Genomic DNA, 26,713 nt, shown 5'->3' with positions numbered 1-26,713 from the left:
GCACGTAAGAAGAGAGCTTGAGAGTTAAGATCGTGAGAAGCAATAATAAAAGCAACAAGTTATGACAATATGCGTCGGGTGAAAATTCAAAGGGGTTATAAAGTTGTATAAAGTAGCTACATTACACTATAGTACCATCACGAATACTACAGATATTACAATCATTTATGGTAACTATCAATAAAAATATAAATTCAAGGCATCTAGATGCCCTGAAGCCGAACTATCCCACGAGTACCTGAACGCAATCCACAGTCTCGAGTTTTTTTTGTTTTTTTTTTTTTAATCATTATGTTTTCATGAACTGTGAGAAAATACATGCTCTCGAAACTTTGAATATCGTAATCTACATAAGAATCATAGTCCTACCGATGTGCTGTTACAACAAGATAGCTACTGATAGCTACTGATATTATCTTGCAGTAGGGATTGTCTAAGCGGATAAGCAAGAATAAAAAGATTCAGTTACTCAGGTGAATCTGCACTGTGCCACTAAATTGTTAGCAAGGATTCATAACAATTGTGGTTTGACAACTCCAGGCCAGTGTGATGTCTCAGAATTTGGTATCTGCACTGCCAATCACATATATGATAGCACAGGTAATATTATTATTTTTAAAATTGAACTGGGTAAATTCAATATATACAATAATTCCACAACATGCAGTGAAATGAATGTGACAGACCAGAACAAAATATAATCTGGTTTTATTCCTTCCCTATAGTCATAAACACAGACAAAATAAATAATCCCTGATTAAGTTTAAACAATGATGAAGCTCACAGGCTCTGACCTGTTAAAATACCTAATGCTGTAGTAAAAGGGTTTCAAATCAAATAGGAAGGTTGAACGGGTTTGAATAGGATTAAAAATAGCACAGAACCAGAGGTTTTTCACCACATCAACTATGTATTTAGATGGTGTGCTGTAAATTGGGACAGTCATACACTCTGCTTCAGGTCTAAAGCTGTATTGAAGGAGTTGTCACGATACATCCCACTCTTGCCCAGGTCCTCAGAGAATCTCTGTGATTTAGGGTGGAAAGTACATGGTGAGCTTTCAAAGGTTGGAGAGAGAAGACCATAGTCACTGGAGGTGGTCCTGTACAGGGGATTCCAAGGCTTTGCCCACAGCGTTGGCAGTGCATCTTTAACTGGTGGAGTCATCATGCAGGAGAAAACTGGGTTTCCAGGGCTGGCACAGGTTTTTGCAGTTTCTACCTGCTGCTCTTGGGAGGCTGACATCCCTGCAGTGCAGTACCTATAAAAAGAAACTGATATCAGAAGTCACAAACCTCAGCCTCAGTACAAAATTACACAAACCAGGTTGTTTTTAGTATGTGTCTGCAGTAAAGTTGAATAATGCAGAGGTCCCTTCTCATATTATTTCTGTATTACCACCTCTGAAATCAACATTAATATCAAAGGCCAACTGTATGAAATAGCTTATGTTTAACGACAGTGAAACTATTAGTCATACAGGGATTTGTTGAGTCTTCAACGAACAAGTAATTTACAAAGATTGAATTTAAAAGCACAGTGATACTCAGCTATCTTTGACGTAAAAAACGTGAGGAGAAGTTTTTCATGTATAGGCCTAAACCATCACATCATTGTCAGACCTACAAGGAGATTTAGTTCTGTAGATTATTGCGTGTTATGGTGACAGGCTATTTCATGCAAAAATGTTAAGCAACTTACTCTAATTATCTTCAAATGCAGTAATCCAGGAAAGAACCTGCGTTGTCTCTTTATGGTTGTGTTGGCCAAAGCACGGCTCTGTGAAGAGCATAGAGGCGCCTGGTTACCCTGGAAACAGTTAAACATTGGGTGGGATGACCTTGCAGACAGTAGCCTATAGTTTGACAAAACGGTGAGGGTTTTCCTCGATCTTTCACTCACCTTCTTCACCAGTGAATAGAGTTTTCAAAAGTTGGACGAAAATTCGGTGAAATCATTCAGTGAGTGGGGTGTAGAGCATTGCATTGACAACGCGAATTCGATTGTTGATTGACTTTGAAAAAAACATATTTACTTTTAAAAATCCTGTATTTTATTGAGCCTTTTGTTCACCGTTTATAACCAACGACTGCACTGGTTATAACGCTCATAAACCGATACAACTGATTCGGCCTTAATATAAAATCAAAGTCCCTCTCCCATAACGTCTCTGGTGTAATGCAGTATTTTTCCACAGACCATGAAGGCACCATCGTGCTACGTCATCACCAAGCGTCAGCTGTACGTACACTACCGCGTCTACTTTTTTCAAATGTCTAAAATAATTCTTAACAAACGTATGTTCCTGTTGCTTTCTTATTGTGTAGCTAATTGGAAGTAGAGCTTTAAGGGTAGCAGTGGACTGTTACTGGTTATCTTCACTATCTTTCTCAGTGCACGAAGCGTTTAGAGGTCAGAGGTCGTGAGCAGCTTTACCCGGGGTCCTAGTCAAAGGATGGACAGTGAAATCCAAAGAGACGGGAGAGTCCTGGACCTCACTGATGATGCCTGGAGGGAAGACAAGCTGCCGTATGAAGATGTCACCATCCCTCTGGTAGGCTGCGTTAAATACAAATTAGCATTAGCAGGAACCAACGTTCACAGAGTTTGTTTACCGTCGTGTGCAGGAACTTCCCATCAACAGAGAGTTTGTTTTCATGAAGGAGGCGATGTTTCTTAAAAGCAACAGTTTATTCATCTTATCTGGAAGTTTACTGACCACAGAACTGTTGACCACAAAACAAACCCAACCTATAACCGGTTTGTGAGTACTGTTTTCCAACTGGTAAGACAGATGCTGAACAACGGAGGTTATGACATGACAGTCCTTAACGTGATGGACTAACAGGCTGTAATAGGACACAGAAATGCATTTTTAGATAAATGAAAAATGTGATGAAGCCCACAAGGAAGCTGCTTAACGTTACTGTAGGTTCAGAGAGGGTGTCACCTCAGTTGAAATCCAGTTCAGTTTGATCTGTTCTCAGTTGGTATGCTAGGTGCATTAACTGTGAAAACTGAGAGGGAACAGTCTTGTAGATAATGAGTAAAGGGAGCCCTCAAATCTAGAGACAGAAGTGCTCTTTCAGGCTCAAAACATGTACGACTCTTGTGATTGTGGCTTTACATGCTCTCAGTATTTACCTTGATAACTTCATACTGTGATACCTTCATTCTTGTATGAAAAAGAGTGAACTGAGATGGATGTAAGTCATGAGCCTCCTGCTGCTCTTTTTCATGGCATCTTGTCTTCCCTGTTCCCTGTTAGAGTGAACTGCCTGAGGCTGAGCAGGACAATGGGGGATCCACAGAGTCCGTGAAAGAACAAGAGATGAAGTGGACAGACCTCGCCCTGCAGAGCCTACACGAAAACACACCGAGCACTGGAAGCTGACTGAAGAGACGAGTTGCTGCCACTTCCACGCAGATCTACAATTAATCTCACAACTATATGTTACCTAAACTTGGATTATTTTGACCTAGTTCCCAGTCTTGCTATCTCTAGGCAGTGCATTTAACCATATTGGACAGAACTCTCAAAGGAACATGTCATTTCATGCACAGCTCTGTATTTAAAATTACATATTGTCTCTCCTTTGTCATGGATTTCAAATTTCTGCTCCAGATGGCTGTTGGTCTCTTGACTCTGGCCTCTCTGGAAATCTCCCCGTGAGATTTAAATAAGAAAAGACTCATATCATCACTTCATCTGTGCAGCCTCTGCCAGAAGCTTGCGGACATGGTCATGTGGCCCCTTGCCCAGCAGGGCTGAGGGGTGTCGGTAGGAGCCCCCCAGGCGATCCCAGAGCGTGAAGTATTGTCCGTAGTTGTAGTTGAAGTGGAGGTGATGGTCTACGTGGTGAGCAGCACCGTTGATCAGATATATCAGAGGGCCTGGGATGCGGTAGTCTCCATCGTGTATGGAAATGGTCCAGATGTTAACAAAGACAAAGAGCGAGAGGTAGACCACCTGTAACATCAATATCTGCTGTTTTAAAGAAAAACTGACTGACACTTTGTTAATAATGTACTTTTTGACCTGTGCTTTCCAACAGCAAGTTTCATGAAAATGTGTCCATATTTGTCCTCGCAATCATTAAATTCAAGTAAAATGCCACATTGCAGTGATGATTGTGAAGATTGTTACCCCTCAAACCTCAGCTCTAACATCTAACATCAAAATGTTTCATGAAGAATGACAGTCAGATCCGCACCTTGTGCAGGGGGAAGATGAAAGGGTAGATGTGGTAGGGTAAGCTCTGCAGAAAGCCGTCAAGTGGATGGAAGGCATGGCTGGCAAATGGTGTAGGGATCTTGAATATGTGGTGCTGCTTATGTAAGTGCTGAGGGGGAGAAACACAAATGATCTGACAAACTATCACCATCTAGCAAACACTGTCTTACTTACACATTACACATAAAAAGGAGCAGTATTATCATTCAATTGGAGTCTTATTTATGGCCTACTGATGAATGGAAGTCCAAGCTTTACTCTGCCTTTATCTCTGTTTTGGTCTCCACCAACTCCTGATACCTGGTTCTTTAGTCACTGCCTACCTCGCCTACCTGCTTCTGTTTAGTGCTGAGGTAGTGTACAATAAGTTCATAACAACATTTTTTCTGGGAAGCTCACCTTGTAAACACTCTTATGGTGCATGCACCGGTGTATCCAGTAGATACACATGTCAGTAAAGAACAAGAAACCAGCAATGCTCTGGAACACTTCTTGCCAGCCTGAAACACAAACAAACCAGTATGCATATGAGTCTCATTAGGACTAATTATTTTTCAACCTGTTAATTATATAATAAATATTGGACACATGGCTGATTTCAGTCATCACAGTTTTTTTTTTTCTAGTGTTAGACAAACATTTGAGTAATTATAAATTGATCAAAGTTGACTATGAACCACAGCCTGGCTTTTAAGGTTTTATGGAATAGTTTTCTCACCCAGAGAAGACTCACTGATCTTGTCGTAAAGTTTGCTGTATCCCCTGACCTCACAGAAGAAAAGGGCTATTGTGGGGAAGCTCATCCAGAAGATAGAGACAATTCCAAGTTGAATTTCTTTTCTTACCTGGTTCTGTCATTGGGTCAAAGACATAAAGTTAGGATCTGGGAAAAGTTTGCTTTGGAATTGTTAGCAGGTCTGATGTTATCTTAAATGATAAAAACAGTCACAGACACCACTAGTTTAAATCCCCAGTTAGGTGAATACAGAGCTTTATCCATTAAACTGCCTACCTTAATAAACTGTGGATGTTTCATCAGCTTATGGTCAAAGACATAGTAGAAGCTAAGAGCACCAAAGCCCAGGTAAATCAGCTCTGCTCCCAGGCTGGTCACCACCCACAGGCTGATTATCTGACGCAGAGCTTCATCCTCAGGCCACCAGGTCGGGTAAACATATGGGGTGAATATGTAATGGTCAGCAATGTTTAGCACATGATCCATGGTACTATCTGTGTGGGAAAAAGAAACTAATCACTATGATGAGGAAAAACTGGCTGAAAATTCCTGTGAGACAAAAATACATCAAGGAGTAGAAATGGTTCTCTATGAGAAGACACCTAGAAAGGACTGGAAATCCTTATAAACTGAATTTAAAGGCTTTGCAGCGTACTGTGCCCAACATGCCAGAGACTGATCTTTACACTGTACATTAACCTGTTTATGTAATCTTGCATTTCAGCTGTTATTTATTGATTTGGATTATTTTCATCAACAACCACTAGATAAACTTGGCCAAGAGAGCAGCACCTTCCATAGACATGAATACAAGAGCATGATTGTCTTTGCAGCACGCAGAGCAGAGAAACAACATGACAAAATATCTTTCTAAGACAATCAAAGTATCTGATTAACATTAGCTGATCTGATGTTCCTAACTCTAACTCTACAGGTCTGAGGACCACTATCAAAGAGGAGATTGCAGAGATCATCTCTTTCTCAGCAGTCAACACATTTTCTATCAACACTTGAACCATAGTGGGAAAATATATCGGACAACTCTCTGTAGATGTAAGTAGACTCACTGTAGGTCTAGTACAGCTGTAAGAGAAATGCATACTACAACACACATCTATCAGCAAAACTAAAATGTTTGTCTGTCATAGGTTCTTATTAATAGCCAAGGTACTCTACTGTAGTAACTGAAGATGTTTTGTGTCCATACCTGTACAAGTGGCCACTGTCCCAATGCAGGCTGCTGTTCCAGTGCCATAGTACTGAGGCTCAAAAGACCCTTATTTCCCCTCTCTTAATACAGCTCTACTTGTCAGAGTGTTATTTTTACTGTTTAACTGTTAACTTTAACAGGTTAGCCAACTGATGATTAGACCAAAGTCCTGACTTTAGTTATCAAAAGTTGCCTCTGATGTGTTGTTTAATTTAGTTGATAAAATGCCCTCAATCCCATTCAGACTATATTCAGTCATTAGTCTCTATGCCTGTGTTTTAGAATTACCATACAATGTTAATCACTGTGAAAACAGGGAAGCTATAAATTATAGAATCATTGTTAAGCAGCCTTTATAAAAGTTCATACTTAATTTCAATTATGTGTTTTTGCCTAATTCATCTCTTTCCATGGCATTTAGCCATAATAAAATAGGATTAATTCAGATGTGTCTGCACTGTAGTACATATAAACATTATTGGTATTACTGTGAAAACAAATAAGAGCACCAGCAAGAAGGCTAATTCTGCACACCTGCAGCAGGACAGTTGCCTTTGCAGAATTTTTATTTTTTTTTTACAGGCTCAACAAGCACCTTCACCATGCATTCACATTTATTACATTCAGTTGTTTCAGTACAAATCTGTGCAGAAGTTCCAAACAACTGCACATACTTTAGAAGCTTCAATAAGTCAGGATTTTTAGGAGTTCATTTTTAAGAGGTTATTGCTGCTGAACTGACCTGCTTCAGGCCCAGAGCCAGACGTCAGATTTGTGTGAACCTTCCTAGAAAGTGACCAAGTCGTCCTTCCTCCACACACAGCATGTCCCCCACTAGCATATAATTAATGACAGAAAGCACACAGCCTAATGATAAACCGCTCACTGCTGATATGAATTTACCACACATTCCAGTAAGTTATCCATTAATGTAAACAACTACTACTAGAAGGCAGTGGACATTCAAAATAAGACTCCTCTTTGCTTCATTTTGTTGAGGCAGTAAGTATGTTGACAGGATCCAGGGAGATATAAATGTGAGTCCTGTTGGAACACGATCCCAGCGTGCTCAGCAAATAACAAGGAGCTGGGTGACAGCAAGAGACTCAATCTCCCAGTCACTTTCTGGCAATTTCAGTGCAGTTTCAGTGAAATGATCTCTCTTTATGTTCATTTGATTCCAGGTAATGGAATGTATTTCGTCACAATATGAGTTCAACTCTAATTTGATGTCTTTATGTAGCATATAGTCACATTCATGAGGCATCTGAAATGGCCATTAAAATAGCCATTAAACCATACACTGACAACTTTGAACCACCCTTAGTTCAATTATAATGCAAAATAAAATCACTTGCAGGGGTGAGCCTGCTATTTTTTGCAGTAGATGTACCCTGTCCCATGCTGGGCTATAGGATCAAATTTCCCCTGAACTGTCTGCCCTTTACACATAAGTACATACACACACACGCACATACATCATGCACACATTCCATACACATGCACACGGCAAAATTAAATGTGAGTTTCATCAGGATGAAAATATATTTAGCACCTTATGATCATAAAACATCCTATCAGACCTGGAGAGTCTGTCTGCCAGCATTTCAAACCTGTGACACACAAATATGTCACAGGTAATGATGTGCATACTGTCACTCGGCAGGAAATACAGGTGGATGATGTGATCATTTACTGTTAGATTAAGAGAGACGATGCCTGCACAGGCAATCTGAACAGGATGGTTTTCATGCAAAGAGCTCCACTCTCCACTCTATTTATATTTGTAGCTGATGTTATTTCCATTATCAGTGTATACACACAAGAATCTTTAATGTAGGCCCACTGTATAGTTTTCAAGATTGTAAGCAGGTGACAATGAATGTGAAGCGTGTCAGTGTTTTACACATGTAACTCATGTTTTGGCTGTGTCCTCCTTCAAAGTAAAAGTTTTAACAATTTATACTACATCAGTTGCTTGCACTTGTGTTTTTTTTTTTTTTTTTTTTTTTTTTTTTGGAGTGGGTCGGTGGGTGGGGTGTTTGTTGTTGTTGTTGTTGTTGTTGTTTGTTTGTTTGTTTGTTTTTACAGGTATTGTGAGACAAAATTAAATCTGGATTAAAATGTGAACAAATAGCTCAAACACAAAAGAAATGTTTAAATCACAGTTGAAAAGGCATTCCTATGAAAAGAGCTTTCTTTCTCTCTTTAAATGTGTAAATGTCTCCCTCTAGAGCCCTCTGAAGCAAACAGCACCTCTCTCCTCTAAAGTTTCATTGCACATCGTTACCCAATTTTCATGGCTTGTCACTCCTGGTATCTTCAGGCTGTCACTCCTATATTTCCGGTTTCATTCATCCACAGAGTTGAATAAGATTTTTCACCGTGGCATCACATATTCTCTGTTCCCATTGAGGGTACAGGCTACTGAAAACTTGAGGATATTTTTTATTGTTATGACTATTCAGATACATACAGTTGGAAATTTGACATGCCTATTATTTATACACCTCTGTGTGATTTTAGTATCCTGGGAAAATTAGGGATTTTACATTTTAATTCAAAAAAGAAAAAAAGCTGTGGTTTGAAGGATACGACAAAAATATGTATGACCTGGATCCTACGTGTGTAAAGTTATTCGTCCTACTCAATGAGATGTTAACGTAAAAAATACTATATATATAGTATAGTTATATAGTTATTCATATATAATATGCGGTTGTTTCTTTTTAAAAAAAAAAAAAAAAAGCACTCAGCTCTACTTTTTTTCTTCACTCGTTACACTCTGGTTCACATTGGTCACATCCTATAATGACTCGGCACTTTGATGTAATGACATTTATTAGCAATAATGTGTGTGGAAAACTTCCGAAGAACATCGACGGTAGCGAGCGCAAAGAGGTGACGATGTTGCCTTCAGGCTCCCAACACAAGCTCCTATATCTGAGCGCAATTAATGTAAGATAAATAGTCTCCCACCAGTGGAAATATGTCTCCGCTAAAAGCAAAAAAGGAACATATAGACATACAGTTGTTAACATACGATTGGAATAGTGATCGTTGCTGAGGTGAGTATGCTAATTATTTCCACAGGATTCAAAACAGGGAGTCAACTAACATCACAGACCAGCGAGGTCGGTTTCATAATAAAATTGTGATAAGGCAAATCAATATTAATATAAACCTCACTAATTCAATAAAAACAATTAGGCTTGTCATGTGGTTGTCATGTGTGCTCTGCTCGTGAATTTAACATTTCCTACAGCACACGGTACGTGAAGGCAGCATATTACAATAGCACATTTTAGTTTGGTTTGCTCACGAGCGCCGGGTGCAGAGCTGCGGGAGTGAGTGGAACGGTGACAACAGACAGCAGACTGTTTGTACCGTGTGCACACACCCGAAAACACCAGGGAGCATCACAGAAGACTGATTGTTTACATGTGATGTGGAAATAAATGTATTGTCCCCCCCAAATAAACAACACGATCGCCTTTATTTTTGCTTTAAATGATTGAACTTCAAGATTAATTTGACTTTCATTACATTTGGGATACATTTAAGGAGTCCCTACGGGTGGTAGACTAAAAAGATTTATTAATAAACTGTAAAGGGATGTAGGTAGGCTTATTCAATGTGTATTTTAAATACTTTTTTTAAATATTTTGAGGCAAAAGTTCCGAAGATGGGCTACAGTTGACGTTCTGAATAAAAGGAGTGAGTTATAACCATGTAAAACTGAAATAAAGAAAAAAAAATATGGGTAATTAATTCTGTAATTATAACAGTCAATGACTGGAATTAAAAGAAATCCTGAAATCTGCACATACAGTGACAATATGGCAAACGTCGCAGTGTAGCCTACGCTATATTAACTAGCTGTACTAGAAAACAATTATAACATTTCTTTAAATCTGTATATAGTTTATTTTCAAACGGCCTGCAGACCTTTGTACCATGAAAGTATTTTATAAGCGTTAGTTCAGTTGAATCGTTTATTTAACCGTGCGCAAAATCAGTGTTGACCAAACGCGCGAGGCATTAGTCATATCTCTCTTATCGTATTTATTTGCTTTAACTCATTACTGACCACACACATACAAAAATGAAATTATAATATTTTAATAGGAGACACGTGGCATTTCGTGTCCCCGTGTAAATGAGAATGGAGATGGTGATTAACTTTGGTAAAACTCTGTTCTATATATTCCCTTATATAATGATGTTTTTCTCCGTGTAAACACGTTAATTATTCCGGGGTTTAGTATCGGGGACATGGGGGTCTGGGAGTCTTACGTAATTTTCAGACGACACGCTAACTCGTCCTGGCCTGGGAATCTCTGTGTCCCAGCTTCTGGGTGGTTAATCAGCTCGTGTGCACAAACCTCATTGTAATCATCTACTACGTGCCGGCGTGCAGCGTGACTGGCGCGTTTTGCACCCGGTCCTGTTTCTCTGAGGACTGCTATAAAGCGGCCGCCCATTCACTGAGAAATCACAACAAGTACTCAGCTTAGAGAGAGAGAGCGAGAGAATACATCTGCTTCACACTCGGAGGAAAAAACTTGACGCCAGCTGATAAAATGGACCCTTGCGATTGTGCCAAGAGTAAGTGTTTCTGCTTATGACTGTAGTATCCTATTTCGTACCAACTGCCATAAAGCGAAGCTAACCTGTCCTTTTTCTTATGTTTAGGTGGAACCTGCAACTGCGGGGGATCCTGCACCTGCACAAACTGCTCCTGTACCACCTGCAAGAAGAGTAAGTTCTCACACTGATAACATGTCAAGAGCACTTTACACATGTTATGGTCCTAACCCAGCCAGAGTTATTGCTGATTTTACCTTTTCTTGACCATGACGTGTAGGCAGCTACCCAGGTGGCTTTGATTGGCTTAATTAACTACAATGTACAGGTGTTAAATTCTCATAGAACCATCCATCTTGATCAATCCGCGGCTAAAAATTGCACGACCTAATGTTTTTAATGATGTGGAATTCGGGCTCAAGATGAGCTGACTGCTCGGTCTGTCACCAAATAAATTTTCTCCGCTCTTCTTTCAGGCTGCTGCGCATGCTGCCCGTCCGGCTGCAGCAAGTGCGCCTCTGGCTGCGTGTGCAAAGGGAAGACATGCGACACCAGCTGCTGTCAGTGAGGAGCCTGCACCATCAGCACCCCCCACCCCCACCCTCTGCCCCTAGTGATGGAGCCCGTGTTTGAACTAATATTGAATTGTTTGCAGTCGCAAATTTAAATATAAAGATGTATTTTGTACTTGTCTTTAAATGTTGAAATAAATCCGTTTCCTCAATGTGGACTTGTTGTGTCCTGCTTAAGCTCCAAAATGTCAACGCCGTGTGTGTAGGGTACCTCAATTATAAATGAGGTGATGTGGGTGTGATACTGCAGCGTACAGTCCTCTAACCAAGGTCAGACTCTGACTGGGAGACGATGCACACAGCTGAAATTAATAAGGCAGTGTTTTGTTTTGTTTTTTTTTTTTTTTTTCTGAGGGGGGGATTCTTCATGTAGAGAAGGTCCGATGCAGGCGTAAAATGTGAAGACCTTAAACTAAACAGAATATCTTCCGTACTGTGGTGACAAGGCAAGTGCCAACAAAGGTGGTGTGTGTGTGTGTTTTAACCCCCAAAATATAACCGCCCACATCGGGAAAACAAAGTGACCTCTGTTTGCGCAGCAAAAAATATGAAAAGGACGGAACTCGTTAGCCAGGTGGGAACAAAAAGGACCGTGATTTCTGGTAGGAAGAGTAAGAGTGACGCACACAGGAAGTGTTGCGTTGTTTCTGTGTTCTGGGAGAAATTTTAAACTCAACTCTTGCTTTTGTCGTTATGGTGTCTCGGCAATAACGTCTAATATAGTAAGACTGTTCAGTTTAAGTGGTCGAACATGCCGAAGGTTGTGTCCAGAAGTGTTGTGTGCTCGGACACCAGAGACAGAGAGGAGTACGACGACGGAGAAAAGCCTCTTCATGTCTACTACTGCCTGTGCGGACAAATGGTTTTAGTGCTGGACTGCCAGCTCGAGAAGCTGCCCATGAGGCCTCGGGATCGAGCCAGGGTGATCGACGCGGCCAAACATGCCCACAAGTTCTGCAACGTGGAGGAGGACGAAAACGCGTACATTAAGAGAGCCGAGGGCATCGAGAAGCAGCACCGCAAGAAGTGCGGCAAGTGCGGCCTGTTGCTCTTCTACCAGCACCAGGAGAAGAACAGCCCGGCCACCTTCATTGTGGACGGAGCCGTGGTCAAGTTCGGGCAGGGCTTCGGCAACACCAGCGTCTACAGCCAGAAGCAGCCGGAAGCTCCGAAGAAAGTGCGCGTGATGATGACCAAGCGGACCAAAGACATGGGCAAGTTCAGCTCTGTTACAGTGTCTACCATAGACGAGGAGGAGGAGGAGATCGAGGCCAGAGAGGTGGCGGACTCATACGCTCAAAACGCCAAAGTGATCGAGAAACAGCTGGAGAGGAAGGGCATGAGCAAGAGGAGGCTGCAGGAGCTGGCTGAGCTGGAGGCCAAGAAGGCGAAGATGAAGGGCACGCTCATTGACAATCAGTTTAAGTAGATGAGTTTCACTGAGGGACAAAGCTGTGACTGTTATCCTGTTGAAGTCCTCACCCACACTTTAGCACAATAACCACTAACCTGATCTGTCCAGTACTGTCCCAGAGATTTGTCGGGGGCAACAGCACTGCAGTGGATAAAGACAGGTTTATATAACTGGACTTATGGACACAGGACTGTTAATGTGTGTGGGTGTTGCATATTAAGATTGTTATCTTGGGGATAAATTATAGACCTTTAAGTTAGTTTAAAACGTTGCTTTGTACAAAATTAAAAGACCAAATAAACGTGTTTTGGTATTTTTAAAGGCTTAGTTCTTGGTGTAATAGTTACTGTAGTTTATCATTCGCAAGTCCTGAAAAGCCTTAAACTGAAGTTTTGCAAGTTCAAGGCAACTGATGGACTTAAATACTGTCAATTGTGTAGAGGTCTTAAATATGACTGAATCAGTAAAACAATATGCTAAAGGAGATATGTGTGGAAATGTACTAGAGCTGAAGAGATTGTCAGGACAATAACTGACAACATTTCTGTCATTAAATCATTAATTAAGAAAAAGGGTCAAACATTCTCTGGTTCCATCCACAAGTGGAAGGATTTGCAGCTTCGCTCTGTTTTATATGATTTGAAATTGAGTATCTTTAGGCGTTGGACCATTGGTAAAACAAAGCAACTTATTTGGGGACACTAGCTAAGGAACCTAACATTTTTACTGATTCTGACATTTTGTAGACTAAAAAGCTAATTAATAAATAAGTAACAATAACAGTAGCAAAATTAATCTAGATGAATAAATGCTAAAAATATTCATTCATTGCAACCTTCAGCATCAGTAATCCTTTATCTACATGAGTTATTTTGACTTGACACAGTAGGGGTGTAAATGACAAACTTTATGATGGGTGAATACTGCAGCTGCTTTCAGGTTGAGCAGTAAAGTGAAGTCCAGTCATTAGCAGTAAATCCAGTATTTGTACTGTGTATCCTGAGACCTATATGATTCATTCACATACAATCATTTATGTACCCAAATTTGGATAGTGCACATTGGACAATGAAAAATAAATAATTAAAAAAAATAATAGAAAAAGGACATTGCATATTTTTATCATTTGGTATTAAAATATTGATATTTATCATGTGTAATGCTTAAAATGGTTTACATAGAGAGAGACATTTGGGACTTTCCGTGTCAGACAGTGATTTGTGAGAAGATGGGTAAATGTAGGCCAGTGTCTAACTGGCGGGTCAGACTCTTAATGTGGGTCACAAAAATACAGGACAGATTAAGAGAACAATGTGGTTTCTAGACTGGATCACAGCTTGGCCACAGTTCATAGGAAACTAAAAGTATTTAGAGCTGCAGATGTAGGCTTCTCTGTCCTGTGGTAAAGAACAGACATTTTAGTTTAGTTTAATGGTTATACAAAATTGGAACTACAATGTTAAGTTGGACAGCAATTGAATTGTACGTTGCAGGGAAACAGTAAGGTCTCATGGCTCTGACAATGCAACCATTTTTTCCGTTGGGACATCCATAGAATTGTTCTCTTTTGTTTTCTTCTCTTTTTTTGAGCATATTGTTAGATTTTTTTTATTTCACAAGTGTAAGATCACAAGGTTCATTTCACAGAGACCCTGGAACCTGGGGATCCAGCTGGTTTAGGTGAAATATCGCTGTGTTTTGCAATAAACAGAAACACAAGCACTCCTGTGATGTGCTCCTGTGTTGTATAACAGAGAGAACAGTTGTACATGTTGTATTATATAATGAAGTAACTCTGGGGGTTTTGTATTCCACATGACCAGATCTGTTCTAACAAAGCAACAGACTCTAACATGGAAACAGGCATTCGTTGACCATCTGGCCTTTGTGATTCAAGCTACAGGCAGTGGTTAGGCAACAGCAAGAGTTAAAACAAGTCAGCGTCTTCTAAATTCATGTCTGATGTTGGTATGACCAGCACTTCTTCTATAAGACTTACCAAACGGTTAACCAGCAAAGGCCCCTAGCTATCAAAGCATATAAATATTGTTAATGTTAAAATTTAAATAGATATTAGTAGGACTTTGCATAAAAAATACATTTATACATTTCATTTTTGTTATCTCTACAGTCAATGATAAATTTTACATGTGTGTGCAGAGCATCTATCTGGCTATCATGTTGACACAGTTTTTGCAAGCAGACAAAAGTCAGTCTACTCATTTACTAACTTACATTGCTCTAAACTCCCTTGACCTGAGTGGTGCTTTAGCCTGCACTCCATAAACATGTTATTTCATATGACCTAGTTAACCTCAAAGGGGTAATGTTGCTTCACATATTAGTCTTGAACTTTTTATAGGGTCAACAGTTTAAGGGTCATTGAGTGTCATATCAGACCAGCAGAGTCCAGCAGAGTGGCTGCAGCACTGTCTCCAGTTATGTTTTTTTTGTTTGTTTGTTTTTCTTTTCTAGTGTTTGGGTTCCTAAACTAAGGCCTGTAAAATATTTTTGTTCAATTCCAATGTTTACCTATACATACATTTTTAAAAAGCTTTATCTGGGAAGCCATATGTGGTAATATTTTGAAAAGTATTATTCCTCGTTTCACTACACTTTTTTTTAGGATGAAAGACAAACATATTCTCAGTATGAGTGAACTGTTAACACTTTGTACTGTTCACCTATATTTTTTAAAAGACCCTGGATTTGGAAAAAAGTGCAAAATTCCTAAACAGCAGTGTTAAGATTGCAATGATCAAAACACGCTACTACGCCTTGTTTCATTAATAACATCTTCATGTTCACTGGTGGTAGAGACCTCAAATACTGACAAAAAGTTAATAAAAGAGCTTTATAAAAATAAAATGGCATGCAGCAGAGGCTTTTAATAGTTTGACACACAGATAACATCCCACGAAGTGTGGTGAGGCTAGGAACAATACTTGTCAAGATATTAATGCCCAAACATGGCTTCTCTGATAAGACGTTTTTGAGATTATAAAAATGAAATAATATCATAGGCTGAAAAAAAATATAACTTGAACAGAAATATAGGCCTTGGTTTTTGGACCCATTCATGATACAGACAAGGTCTCAGACAGTGCCATAACAACCTTATCTTATTTGATTTGGAATCACCCTTACAATTTTTTTTTTACAATTTAAAAGACTGTTTTCAGATAGTCATAGGATTCACTACAAGTCTTATTAGAAGTGAGTGTGATAGAGTATATTTCAACCTTGTGAAGTTACTGCTGTTTTTCCTTCCTGAGGATGGGGGATTATGTTGCTCCCATGAACATTGAGCATTAATATTAGTCACGTGCTTTTAGTCAGACTGCAGTCATTCAGGTACTGGAAAGTGATATTCATTTCTTACCAGAGTTCACATAAAGAAGAGTCTTGAATTAAACAAGAAAAAAAGAAATTGTTTTGTCTGCTTTGATGTGTACTTACTGACTGTGTCATGATTGTCATGTTATGTTTTTGTTGACTGTCATGATTTTTAGTTTGACATCGCTGCAGATCGCTGTTGTTTCAGTGCAGGATAGTCATCCTGTCCAACAGGCAGAGCAGCGGCTTCACTCACATCTTTACAATACGCGAGCAAGCATGATATCCGGTACGGACAGGGGGATCGTCCAATCAGCGCGGACTCCAGAAGTGCCGGGGCAAATAATATACTTTGATCCATGTTATATTGCTGAACAAAACTGAATAAAAGGTAATAACGGTAAACACGCTTACCTGAGAAATACAGACAGGACCATATCTACATCCACCCCATACAACAGGTATGAAATGTGTCTGCTTCCAACAGTGTGAAGTAAAATATTAGCAATTTGAGTTGACTCTGCGCTGCGAGCATGCGAGAGAACGATAGCCATTTAGCCTGCTAGCTAAGCGCCATTCATTTTGACGTGAAGCTAACAAGTGAAGTATACTAACAAAACTAGGACGGAAGAGAAAATATGATTGTCGTCACATTTGTCACTTGGGTAACTTATATACATTTCACAGCAACTGAAATTACCCTTCAGTCTGCTTCCTGCTGTTGTCACAAGTGAGGCGAGTACCTTAACTAACTTAGCTAGCCAAAGTGTTAGCATTGTGCTAACGCTTAGCTATTCTGACAACCACGGCACTCCATGCGCGGGCTGAAGGCGTCAGTCTGTTTGTCACTTGTCAAAAGGTGTTCTGATAGCTGTGCGACCTTTATAGTCTAGCGAACATAATGTTTTATTCGCATTCGTTTGTATGGCATGTGCTCAATATTTGATGCTTTTGTTTTGGAGTTTTATGGCAGCAGTCAAATGATTAAATGTGAAACGACAGTGAGCCTTTGAGGGATGGAGATTGAGATATAAACATAAACAACTAGTGTTCTTAGGTAGTTAGTAGTCTGTTAGACTGAAATTAAGTTAATATATTCTTGGATTTTAGTTGCAAATCCCTCAATCAATGACTGCTTAAAGACTATAATCCTCAAACATCAGCAGACTCTTGGTATATTACCTGGTGATGCCCTGCCAGGCTTGAACTGCAGCTGCCTGCCTAGTTTTGGGCTGAGTGCAAATGTTTAGGAGCGTTTCACTTACCAGCTCTAAAAATGCTGCTTTGACTTTGTCTTGGGGTCATTCTGCTGCTGCATCTATCTAAGCAGAAAAGTCTGTATTCAAGTGCTGCTTCATCTGTTTGACAGTTGGTAAGCGCACTGATGTTCTTGTGCTCTAGGTCACTCACAGTTTCTAATGATAGCATTCTCGCCTCTCAACATGGTTAAACGAAACAGCAGACTCAACACCTAATCATAGGGGATGGCAATATTGTTTGTGGATAATAAAAACTGTATGGTAATGCCTGTTTTTGCCTAATCCATGAAATTAAAAGCCTGACAAATGTTTCATCACGTTATTGCAACAATCCTGATAATCCATTAAAAGAATTCTGCATTGATATGATACTTTGTCTTCAATGGCCTATTTTAACCAGATATATTCAAGTAATCGCTACAGTGGTCGAAATGATGGCGGCAAATCTCTCTAAGATATTCTAGCTTTGACTTATTCATTGTGACAGTATGCATGTGAATACCTCCAAATTGAAGCTGAAATATGGCATTTGTTGTTCTCAATAGTTATTGTTTCATATCAGATCATATGTGCTGGAATACAGAAATGAAACAAGAAAACAAAAAACCTGCATCACTGTCCACATAGTTACAGACCTCACTATTACCTGTATACTGTATACTGTACTGTTGTATTTAAACACTCTTCTTCTCTCTGTATAGAGGTATGGATGCAGAGGGTTTTGGGGAGCTGCTCCAGCAGGCAGAGCAGCTGGCTGCAGAGACAGAAGCAGTGTCAGAGCTGCCGCACGTTGAGAGGAACCTCCAGGAGATCCAGCAGGCCGGGGAGAGGCTTCGTTCCCGCACCCTGACCCGCACCTCACAAGATGCTGCTGACGTAAAAGCGTAAGAAAAATGTCTTGCTCACACATAGCCACGCTGCACAGTCTAGGAAATCTATATTGTTCCAGTTTGTTCCTGTAGGGTGATTGTAAAACCTGCACATTAAAATACAAACCACTTGCTGATGCTTTGATGCCCTTTTCTCTTTTCATTCTTAGGGTTGGATCTCAGCACTGGTCTATCGATTCATTCCAACTTCTCAAAGTTCAGAATCGATTCATTTAGATTCAGTTTGATTCTTGATGATTCAGTACCAGTGTAACGTGAACTGCTCCTCAGAATTTATCCTGGAAAATTTAATTTCTTGTTCGTTCAGCAAGTGAACAAGTTCCTTGAATATAGACTTGTGTAAAGTGCACATTATAGGCTAAAGTGTAAACACCTTTCCTAGTTATCAAACTGTTGTCCAGGGATTTATTTTCCTTGGCAAATGCAAATTAACAAAAACATGACACATCTGTATTTAGATGTACATGTGTGTAATAGATGAGCAAGAATAATAAAAGATCTGCACCACTTACAAGGGCATCATCATTATACATACTTTTAAAAAATGTGAAATTGAAATGCTACTCCACATGGCCCCACATCTTGTAGCCAGAGATAATCTCTACAACAGACACAAACTGAGAATTCAGATGAGTGTGCAGTGTTTTTTCAGCCTATCCCTCTCGCAGATGCAACTGTAATCTATTTAGAGAGTCAGCTAATCATCCTGAGTCATGACAGTCTCGTAAACCGTGATGTGGACTTGCCAGAGTTTACAGAGATAAATAAATAAAATACCTTTTTTGTGCAAGTTGTAATGACTCAGTCTCCAAATTTTATACATCATGCAGCCCTAACTGAACCACTTACAACAAGTAACCATTATATACATTCAGCACAAATTTGTGTTTACTGGGAAAAAGCCCAAATGCAAAAATTGATAGCAGGATTTTAAGAATTGATATCGGATTATCCAAATAAAAAAAATTAAGATTAATCAGAAAATGTTCTTTAAACCCAGCCCTATTCATTCTAGAATAATCTTTATGTGTTTAAAATATTAACCCATGGAAATCCAGATATTTGTGATACCTTCCCTTTGCTGTGCTGGCTTCTGTTTGTCTAAGGATTATACCTTTTGATTTTGACATTTAACATCTAATATTTATATTCTTAAATTTGCTGTGGATAATATAGTATTTAGTATAGTCAGCTGCCACAACAGAATTTACTAGGTTTCAGTCCTCTGTGACACATCTGCATACTATAATGGACTATGGACTTCTAAATATATAAGATCAAGTTAAACTGAGTCATGTTTCACCCATTCAGTATTTTATAAGTGGCATTATTTTATGTCTAGTTTTCCTTATAACTGTTTTGACATAAACCTTGTATAGTTTTGTGGAGCTGACCTGATGTCATCTTCATCCACTGTTGTAGTAGCAGCTAAAGCCTCTTGTTCCCTCTAGTGGATGTCAAACATAAGTGCAGTTTTCTGTAAGGCTTGCTCTCAGTTTAGTCCTTCAATCACATTCATTCATTCTCACCACCTCTTTGTCTCTCTCTCAGGTCAATCCTCCTCGGTTCCAGAGGCTTAGACATCTTCCACATCTCTCAGAGGCTGGAAAGTCTAAGTGCTGCCACCACATTTGAGCCCCTGGAGCCAGTTAAAGACACTGACATACAGGTATGAATGACATACTAGATCATGAGTCCAGCGAGCTCTTATGGCACTTATATAAACTGTTTCATCAGTGAAAGACTAATCAGTGGGTGTTTTTTTGCCAGATGCAAAAAACACATTAAAATGCATGAAGTTCACTTTGTATTGTCCACTTCATATTGTTCCAGATATCAAAATGATAGAGAGTGATACTTCTTTGTCTAGAAGCCATCTTTGGCTGAGCATACATAATTCAAACACTGGCTTGCAGAGAGAGCACATTAGGGCTAAGATACAGAAATAATATTACTTAGCTACAGCTGAGAAAGTTTGTGTGCAATGGTAACAAAGTCTCTTAATTTAGGTCTGGAGGATGAAATGATATATTACTGAATGTTTGGAGACCCTTCAGTAATTAAATCATTCCCATGGTTAAAAAAAAAAAAGCTTAACGTTTGGCCAGCAGGATTTGTTTTTGTTTTTGTTTGCAGTGGAGAAAGATCATTGCAGTCATCAAAGAAGTGATGAGTAGTGATGAGCACTGTACTTTATCTGTAGTTGCAGCAAATATAAAAATTCTAATTGAACATCTAGTATGGGTGTCCCAATACATATATTTTAATCAGTATATAAACACAGGTTATTATGAAGAACAAAAAATGAAAGTAGAAACAAATAAATTAATAAATGTAGAAATAAATGTATGCAAAATAAAGATATCTGGTAATGTAAAATGCAATTTTTACATTTATTTATTTCTACATTTATTTATTTATACTCATTTTTTGTCCTTCATAGGTTATGACGTGACTTTGTCAGTTTGCATATTGTACATAAAACGAAACACCACTGAGGTGTCCAGTAAAATCTTGAGCATTTGTATTTAGTATGTAGTTTGTTCTTGGTCACATGTTTTGTCAGGTGTAATGAGGCAGTAGAGTTGTGTTTAAGAACTGGTTGTGATTAAACTGTGTTACTGGATAATGTTTGGCAGGTGGAAAGCTTCAATTGTGTAGCAGGGAGAGGAAGAAGTGTTACGTTTCTGTAGGGCTGGGCGATAAAATGATATAGATATATATCACGATAGAACCTCTCCTCAATAGACATATAAGACATGGTCAATAACATATTGTGATATTATTTTTTTTCCCTTATCACCCAGCCCTACGTTTGTGTTAACGGACATGTAACTATCCTGACTTAATTAGAACAGATGAAAAAACAGTGAGTTTGCTTCCTGTAGAAATATTATCTGATTGAGGAGTGAGATTAATGGGCACTTGGTTGAGATATGATAGGAGAAACACTGTCATGTACCCAGTGTGTGTTTGCCTTAAATCTTTAGAAGAAAGGCGTCTTGTGCTTTCAGCATATTTTGGTTTTTATACTTGCTGAAATAATATGCAAAGAACCTGAAGCAGGGAATTATTAAGATCAGCAATCAATAGGCAAAACTGGAAAAAGAATATAACTCCAGGGGGTTGTAAACCCATAATGACACAGAAGTAGCAGTAACATATATCAGTTTTGTCTGTGCCACTAAATCTTTACAGTTAACCTTATTTTGGTGAAATCATTTGTACATTGAAATAAGAATGGAAAATTTGGTTATATACTGTATAATCATTGCTCATCTATCTATTATATGTTTCTACTTGAATGATAGTAAAGACTTGACTTGTAGTCTGAGTTGCAGTTATGATGAGTTGCAGCATATATTGACCAAGCCAGTATTTCTTTGTCGTGAATATTACATGCATCACTTAAACTCCATCTTTCACAGTTTGTTTTTCTTCTATATTCAAGTATTTCTATATTGCTGTCCTGCTTTCTTTCTTTTACATTTACTCATCTGTCTTCATCCACATCTCTTTCATTTTTCTTGGTCAACTAGATATATGCTAGCCTGGGTGGGTTTGACTGCCTGCCAGGAAGAGCACTTACACACACCCACACACACACACACACACACACACACACACACACACCACACACACTCACACACACAAACACAAACACAAACACACACTCTTCCTCTCTGCACTTGCACTTTTCCCCTTATTGGTTTATAAAGAGACAGTGCATTACACAGTTCCATTTCAGTAGAAACGTGCAGTATCTTGTTCAGTAGTACAATTCCTGTGCATTGTTACAGACAAAACCACAGCTCCATTTGAAGAAGCAAGTTCCAGGAAGGTGGTGAAAATAAAAGGAGTCAGCACAAGTCAGCACAGATGGCAGCAGTGTATTGGCATTCATCTTGAACCCCATATATTCAGTAATGTTTTTTGTGAATTATTATTAAAACCAATAACACTGCTTCCTTTTAGGTTTTTTTCTTAGTGGCTCATTCAGCCATAAATACAGTAACAAATACATAGGAGCTTTTCTAGAGTACAGAGATACAGTTCTGATGCAGGGCCATAGTCTAAATGCATAATGTGCTTTAACAAAGCCTCCAGAACATCCATCACATCTACCTCTCAGTGGTCAAATGAGCCTTTTGTCCTGACAGTATTTTGAACCTGCATCTATGCCCGTTCAGTTTAAAATACCAAAACAGGAAAAGCCTGTGGTGTTGAATTCTGTTGGAAGGTACGACCACCAAGACATTGAGCCAAGTTCTGATCAACATCACTTTGCTTGGCAGTCCACTTTTTTGTCTCGTATAGATAGGAATTTAATGTTGTGCTCGGAGAGTCTCAGTCACTTTACATCACCAAGCACGCTGAGGGGAAAAGGGGTTAAGTGGTACTGAGATATTTCAAGACAGAAACACAGTGCAGTATTGACATACTAGGTCAAGGACAGAAAATAACAACACAGTAGACTAAACACAGATTCTCTGCCTTCCAAGATTCATTACAATGTTGGGGCATTGGTATAGTAGTTGAATATTTGATATCAAAGACAGTGCCCACACACTGTATCATACTGATAAACACTAGTGGGAACGTAAGCAGATAAAAATAAACAATTAGACAAAATCTTTTCACATGGGATCCTTATTTTTCCATTATGTAGCAGTACAAATCCCAGTGTCAGATATTTGGGCCCCTCGGCTGTAAACATGCCTGTAAAAATTCAACACCTGTTGGCACAGTATACACATGATGTCAGATGACAAAACTGAGCATGATGGTGTTTATAGCTTTTTCACACAAAAAAAGAATTCTGTATCTGTTCTAGAGAGAAACGAGTAGATCTTTACCACCAAGTGACTCCAAAGAAATTATCTGACTCCCTGGTTTGTAGGAGGAGTGATATCTGTTCATACTCCTTTCTTTGTGGAACATGGAGAAACACATTTGCTTCCAGTTACAAACTGACCCACCTCCTTCAATCTGATTGAATTTTGAAGCACCACTCACGAGGTTCTCCAAAGTCCAGGCAGTTTGAGGGAGGTGGTGGACTTCACTTGTCATTCAGGGACTGGTGGTTGTTAATATTCTTGATTTGCACAGTAACTGCATGGCGGAAAAATACAAGCGAGAGGGAGGGGTACCCAGATCTGTTGAAAAATGTCAGTATTAGGACAATCCTGTGTATCAGATCATTGCGTCCCTACCAACATTTACAGTATCTTATCTCTGTAATTATGAAGCTGCAGGGAAAGACCTAAACTTAAGTGTGTAGCAGTACCATTGTGTATCTGGTGAGAAACTGTAGAAAAGACTGTCTAGCCTCTAGATTCTAGTATCCAACACTGTTGAACCATGTCAAATATAATACAAAAAAGATATTTTAAGGCTTTCATTTTGGTTTAAAAGATGCAAGGCCATGAGGATTGGGCGAGTACATGAGGTTGATAGACACAAAGGAAGTGCAAACATGCTGTCAGTATTTATGAATTGTGTCTATAAGTGTGTGTGTGTGTGTGTGTGTGTGTCTGTTTGCGCATGAGTGAGCTGATAAATGCCTCGGCAGCTCCTGTGTGGAATACACACATACATACAGTACTGAGGGCATTGGTGTGTGAGTGATGTGTCTGTATGTATAGCTGAACGCAAATTAGTGAGGATCTTACTATAGAAGCCTGTATAGACACACAGTCCTAGATTTAGGGCTTCATGGACCACGTTTCGAGACTACACATACATTGTGCACATTTATTAAGATGGTTTTTTGAGTGAGGTTTTCTTCCAATTTCTTTTAAAGACACATTTATTTCTCACCTCTTTGTCAGATATTTAACATCTTCCAGGGAAAGCTTCAGAAAAATTGTACATTGAAAATCAACACATGTACTGTAAAATTCATACTTTATTTTCAACTAATCTATTTAGAACAGAATGAAAATAATCATTATTTACATCCCTGATGTATTGATATTGGAGGAAGATTTTCTGGTTATTGGGCAATTTTGTTCCATATCATCCAAATCACTATTATTATACACTATTATTTGTATGCCAGAAAAGGTTGGGTAGCATATGGATATTTTTGTTTGTTTCTTATCTGCGTTGATGTGCATGTGCATCCAGGGATGTCGATGGAAGCAAATTATCAGGAACTGTTAATGAAACTAAATGAAAGTTGATTCTCGACAGCCAAACCTAATCCTACATAACACATCTGTATACAGATTAACCACCAGTCATCATCTCATTGTAGATGGGTTTTGTTTTTGTTTTTTTTTTTTACAAATTAATCCTTGTTTTATTCTCTTTCATTTTGGCATTTGTACTAAATGTTCTCTGTGACAGTAATTGTCAGGGATGAAAGGCTGTATACTAGAATTCAGTACTTCTGGGTTATTTGTCGTCAGTCATCAAATAATGCAAACACAAAAATACAAAAATAAACAAAGGAGGATGTCAAACAGAAACATAGAGATTCTGACACAAAGAGAAAGAAAAATTCAGATAAAGTAGATCACAGGAGATAACATGGAAAAAATGGACAGAAAATTGAAACTGTAGAAGAGGAAGGCGGAGAGCGATACTGGTAGAAAAATGGTGACTGGCTGCAGTTTTTTTCGTCTCTGTGTCCTCATCTCACTTTTCACTGTTCCATCTTTCACTGCCAGAGCTCGCTCTCGCTCTCTCTCTCTCTCTCTCTCCTCTCGCTCTCTCCCTCCTTTTCCTCACCTCGCTCTCTTTCAGCTGGTGCCTGTGCTTACTCTCCCTTTCTCCTCTACTTTACCTTCTTCTCTTTCTTCTTTCTTTCTCCTCCTTCTCCCATTTACATCCTTTCTCTCCCTCCCTTTTCTCTTCTTCTGCCCTCCCAACCCAGTACATACACACACATATCCCTCAGCAGTGATGGCATGCGTTCAGCGGATGCAGTTGGCTAAGCCCAGAGCATCTGCTGAGATAGACGAACAGTACCGACATAGCTTCACAGGATATGTGCGTGTCGTGCACAGGCTCCTTGTGCTGTGTTTGCATGGCTGTATCTGTGTCAGCCACGATCGATTGCTGGCATGTACAGTATATCTCCCATGTGCTTATGAATGAATGTGTGAGTGTAGCGTAGATTTGGCTGCACGTGGGAGCATGCATTTTCATCCTTGTCTGTGCTGGCCTGCACATATGAATGCAGCTTTATGGCATGTGCCCGTGTGTGAATGAGTGTGTGCCATGTGCTCTAGACTTTAAGTGTTGTGTGTATTAACACGCCTGCTTGGTGTGTGCTCTGATAGTCAGCCAGCACATAGGAATGCCCCCCCACCCCCACCCCACCCGCATGTGCCTCCCAAACCCTTCATTAACTAAACATGACCCTTAAGAGCATGATTAGCCTCATTTCAAGACAGGATGTCGGAAGCCATCAACCGAGGGGGAAAAAATCCATTACTATAATTGCATTGAGCTAAGGGAGGGAGGGAGGAGAGGGGGAGGGAAGAAAGGAAGGATGCATAGATGGATAAAAAAAGGAAGAAAATGAGTGGGACTGAGGGAGGGAGGAGGCGGAGGGCCATCAGAGATGCTGGGATGAAGTGAAGGAGGGAGAGAGAGCGAGAGAGGGTGGAGGATGAGGGCTGAGGGAGGGGGGGTGTCAGCTGATGGTAGGAACTGATATTCTATATGAATCCATAGTTACTTCTCGTGGATCCCCCCTGTGTCTGAGCACTCAGTTGGTACGGCCCTCCGACAATAAAACCACCTCCAGTGAGTCTTGATGTGGCACTTCCACTTGGTTCTCCGGCTCACGCACAAGAGTCATTGGCCTGCTTTCGAACGGGGAAAGGCTGCAAGCGGACCGCCATGCCGGCTCGACAAGGCATAGGGAACACGCCCCAGCATGGCGGCCACTGCTACTCCCCTGGCACAGCGCCGATAAAGAGGGATGGACAGGCAGAGGGGCGATGCAGGTGTCCTGGGCTGTCAAAGCCCAGATACCTGGGCAAAGACAAAGAAACGAAAAACTATTTTTTGACTCTTTCTTGTCTTATCCTCTCTTCTCATCTGTCTGTGTCTGTCAGGCAGGCAGGTGCTCAGCATGAGTGAGTATTACCTATACACATGAATATGCACACACACACATACACTCACTCACAGACAGGCATGTGCTTTGTCTGTCAGACTTTTTCATCACCTGTCTTTCTTTCTCAACCTCTTCTCTGGTTATGCTACATTATGTGTGTGGCTGTGCTGTGACCATGGCGATGATAGTGATGATGACGATTGTATAAATTGATTGTAAATTATTACACATCACTGTCTCAAATATACATACACATGTATGTATGTCTGTATGTGCTGTAGTACTTTATGTGTATATGTTTGCTACACAGGAAGCGAAGGAGTGAAGGGTGGGGTTTCTCTCTGACACACACATGGATACACACACACACACACACACACACTCACTCGAGCAGTGGACAG

At 39.7% G+C, this 26,713-nt stretch overlaps 5 protein-coding genes and 1 long non-coding RNA gene across 9 annotated transcripts in view; 4 read left to right on the top strand and 2 right to left on the bottom strand.

Annotated features, from left to right (window-relative positions):
- Positions 1-1,240: 1,240 nt before the first annotated feature.
- On the bottom strand, positions 1,241-2,020 carry LOC108901924 (uncharacterized). Of its 2 annotated transcripts, none has more exons than XR_001963974.2 (3): positions 1,903-2,020; positions 1,702-1,809; positions 1,241-1,261 (listed from the first exon to the last, which is right to left on the bottom strand). It is a non-coding gene; the product is annotated as an uncharacterized LOC108901924 (long non-coding RNA). The 2 variants fall into 2 exon arrangements; XR_001963975.2 differs by having other exon boundaries at positions 1,253-1,274.
- Positions 2,021-2,250: 230 nt separating this feature from the next.
- anapc13 (anaphase promoting complex subunit 13) lies at positions 2,251-3,590 on the top strand. Its single transcript, XM_051073563.1, has 2 exons — positions 2,251-2,554; positions 3,269-3,590. The coding sequence occupies exons 1-2, from the start codon at positions 2,456-2,458 to the stop codon at positions 3,392-3,394; spliced, it is 225 nt and encodes a 74-aa protein (XP_050929520.1). The 5' UTR covers positions 2,251-2,455; the 3' UTR covers positions 3,395-3,590.
- Positions 3,553-8,049, bottom strand: LOC108901922 (lathosterol oxidase). 2 transcript variants are annotated; one of them, XM_018703611.2, is made up of 6 exons: positions 6,923-8,049; positions 5,247-5,464; positions 4,968-5,085; positions 4,634-4,734; positions 4,215-4,343; positions 3,553-3,970 (listed from the first exon to the last, which is right to left on the bottom strand). In XM_018703611.2, exons 2-6 carry the CDS (start codon positions 5,454-5,456, stop codon positions 3,701-3,703), a joined length of 828 nt encoding a protein of 275 aa, XP_018559127.1. In that variant the 5' UTR covers positions 5,457-5,464; positions 6,923-8,049; the 3' UTR covers positions 3,553-3,700. The 2 variants fall into 2 exon arrangements, with proteins under 2 accessions (XP_018559127.1, XP_018559126.1); XM_018703610.2 differs by having other exon boundaries at positions 4,953-5,085; positions 6,923-8,044.
- Positions 8,050-10,620: 2,571 nt separating this feature from the next.
- Positions 10,621-11,491, top strand: mt2 (metallothionein 2). Its single transcript, XM_018703602.2, has 3 exons — positions 10,621-10,788; positions 10,876-10,941; positions 11,244-11,491. Exons 1-3 carry the CDS (start codon positions 10,764-10,766, stop codon positions 11,333-11,335), a joined length of 183 nt encoding a protein of 60 aa, XP_018559118.1. The 5' UTR covers positions 10,621-10,763; the 3' UTR covers positions 11,336-11,491.
- A 439-nt stretch (positions 11,492-11,930) lies between these two features.
- On the top strand, positions 11,931-13,074 carry steep1 (STING1 ER exit protein 1). The gene has a single exon (XM_018703601.2). It carries the CDS (start codon positions 12,091-12,093, stop codon positions 12,766-12,768), a length of 678 nt encoding a protein of 225 aa, XP_018559117.1. The 5' UTR covers positions 11,931-12,090; the 3' UTR covers positions 12,769-13,074.
- A 3,313-nt stretch (positions 13,075-16,387) lies between these two features.
- The window catches only part of nup93 (nucleoporin 93), a 29,869-nt gene continuing 19,543 nt past the window's right edge, over positions 16,388-26,713 (top strand). The window contains exons 1-3 of one of the 2 annotated variants that reach the window (XM_018703546.2): positions 16,388-16,550; positions 18,050-18,232; positions 19,790-19,907. In XM_018703546.2, coding sequence (XP_018559062.1) covers positions 18,054-18,232; positions 19,790-19,907 — 297 coding nt within the window. In that variant the 5' untranslated portion in view covers positions 16,388-16,550; positions 18,050-18,053. The remainder of the gene's footprint in view (positions 16,551-18,049; positions 18,233-19,789; positions 19,908-26,713) is intronic. The other variant, XM_018703547.2, reaches the window with a different exon arrangement.

The sequence above is a fragment of the Lates calcarifer genome, linkage group LG10, assembly GCF_001640805.2.
Source record: "Lates calcarifer isolate ASB-BC8 linkage group LG10, TLL_Latcal_v3, whole genome shotgun sequence".
Taxonomy (NCBI): Eukaryota; Metazoa; Chordata; class Actinopteri; family Centropomidae; genus Lates; species Lates calcarifer.
This window is presented reverse-complemented; position numbering and strand designations above follow the sequence as displayed.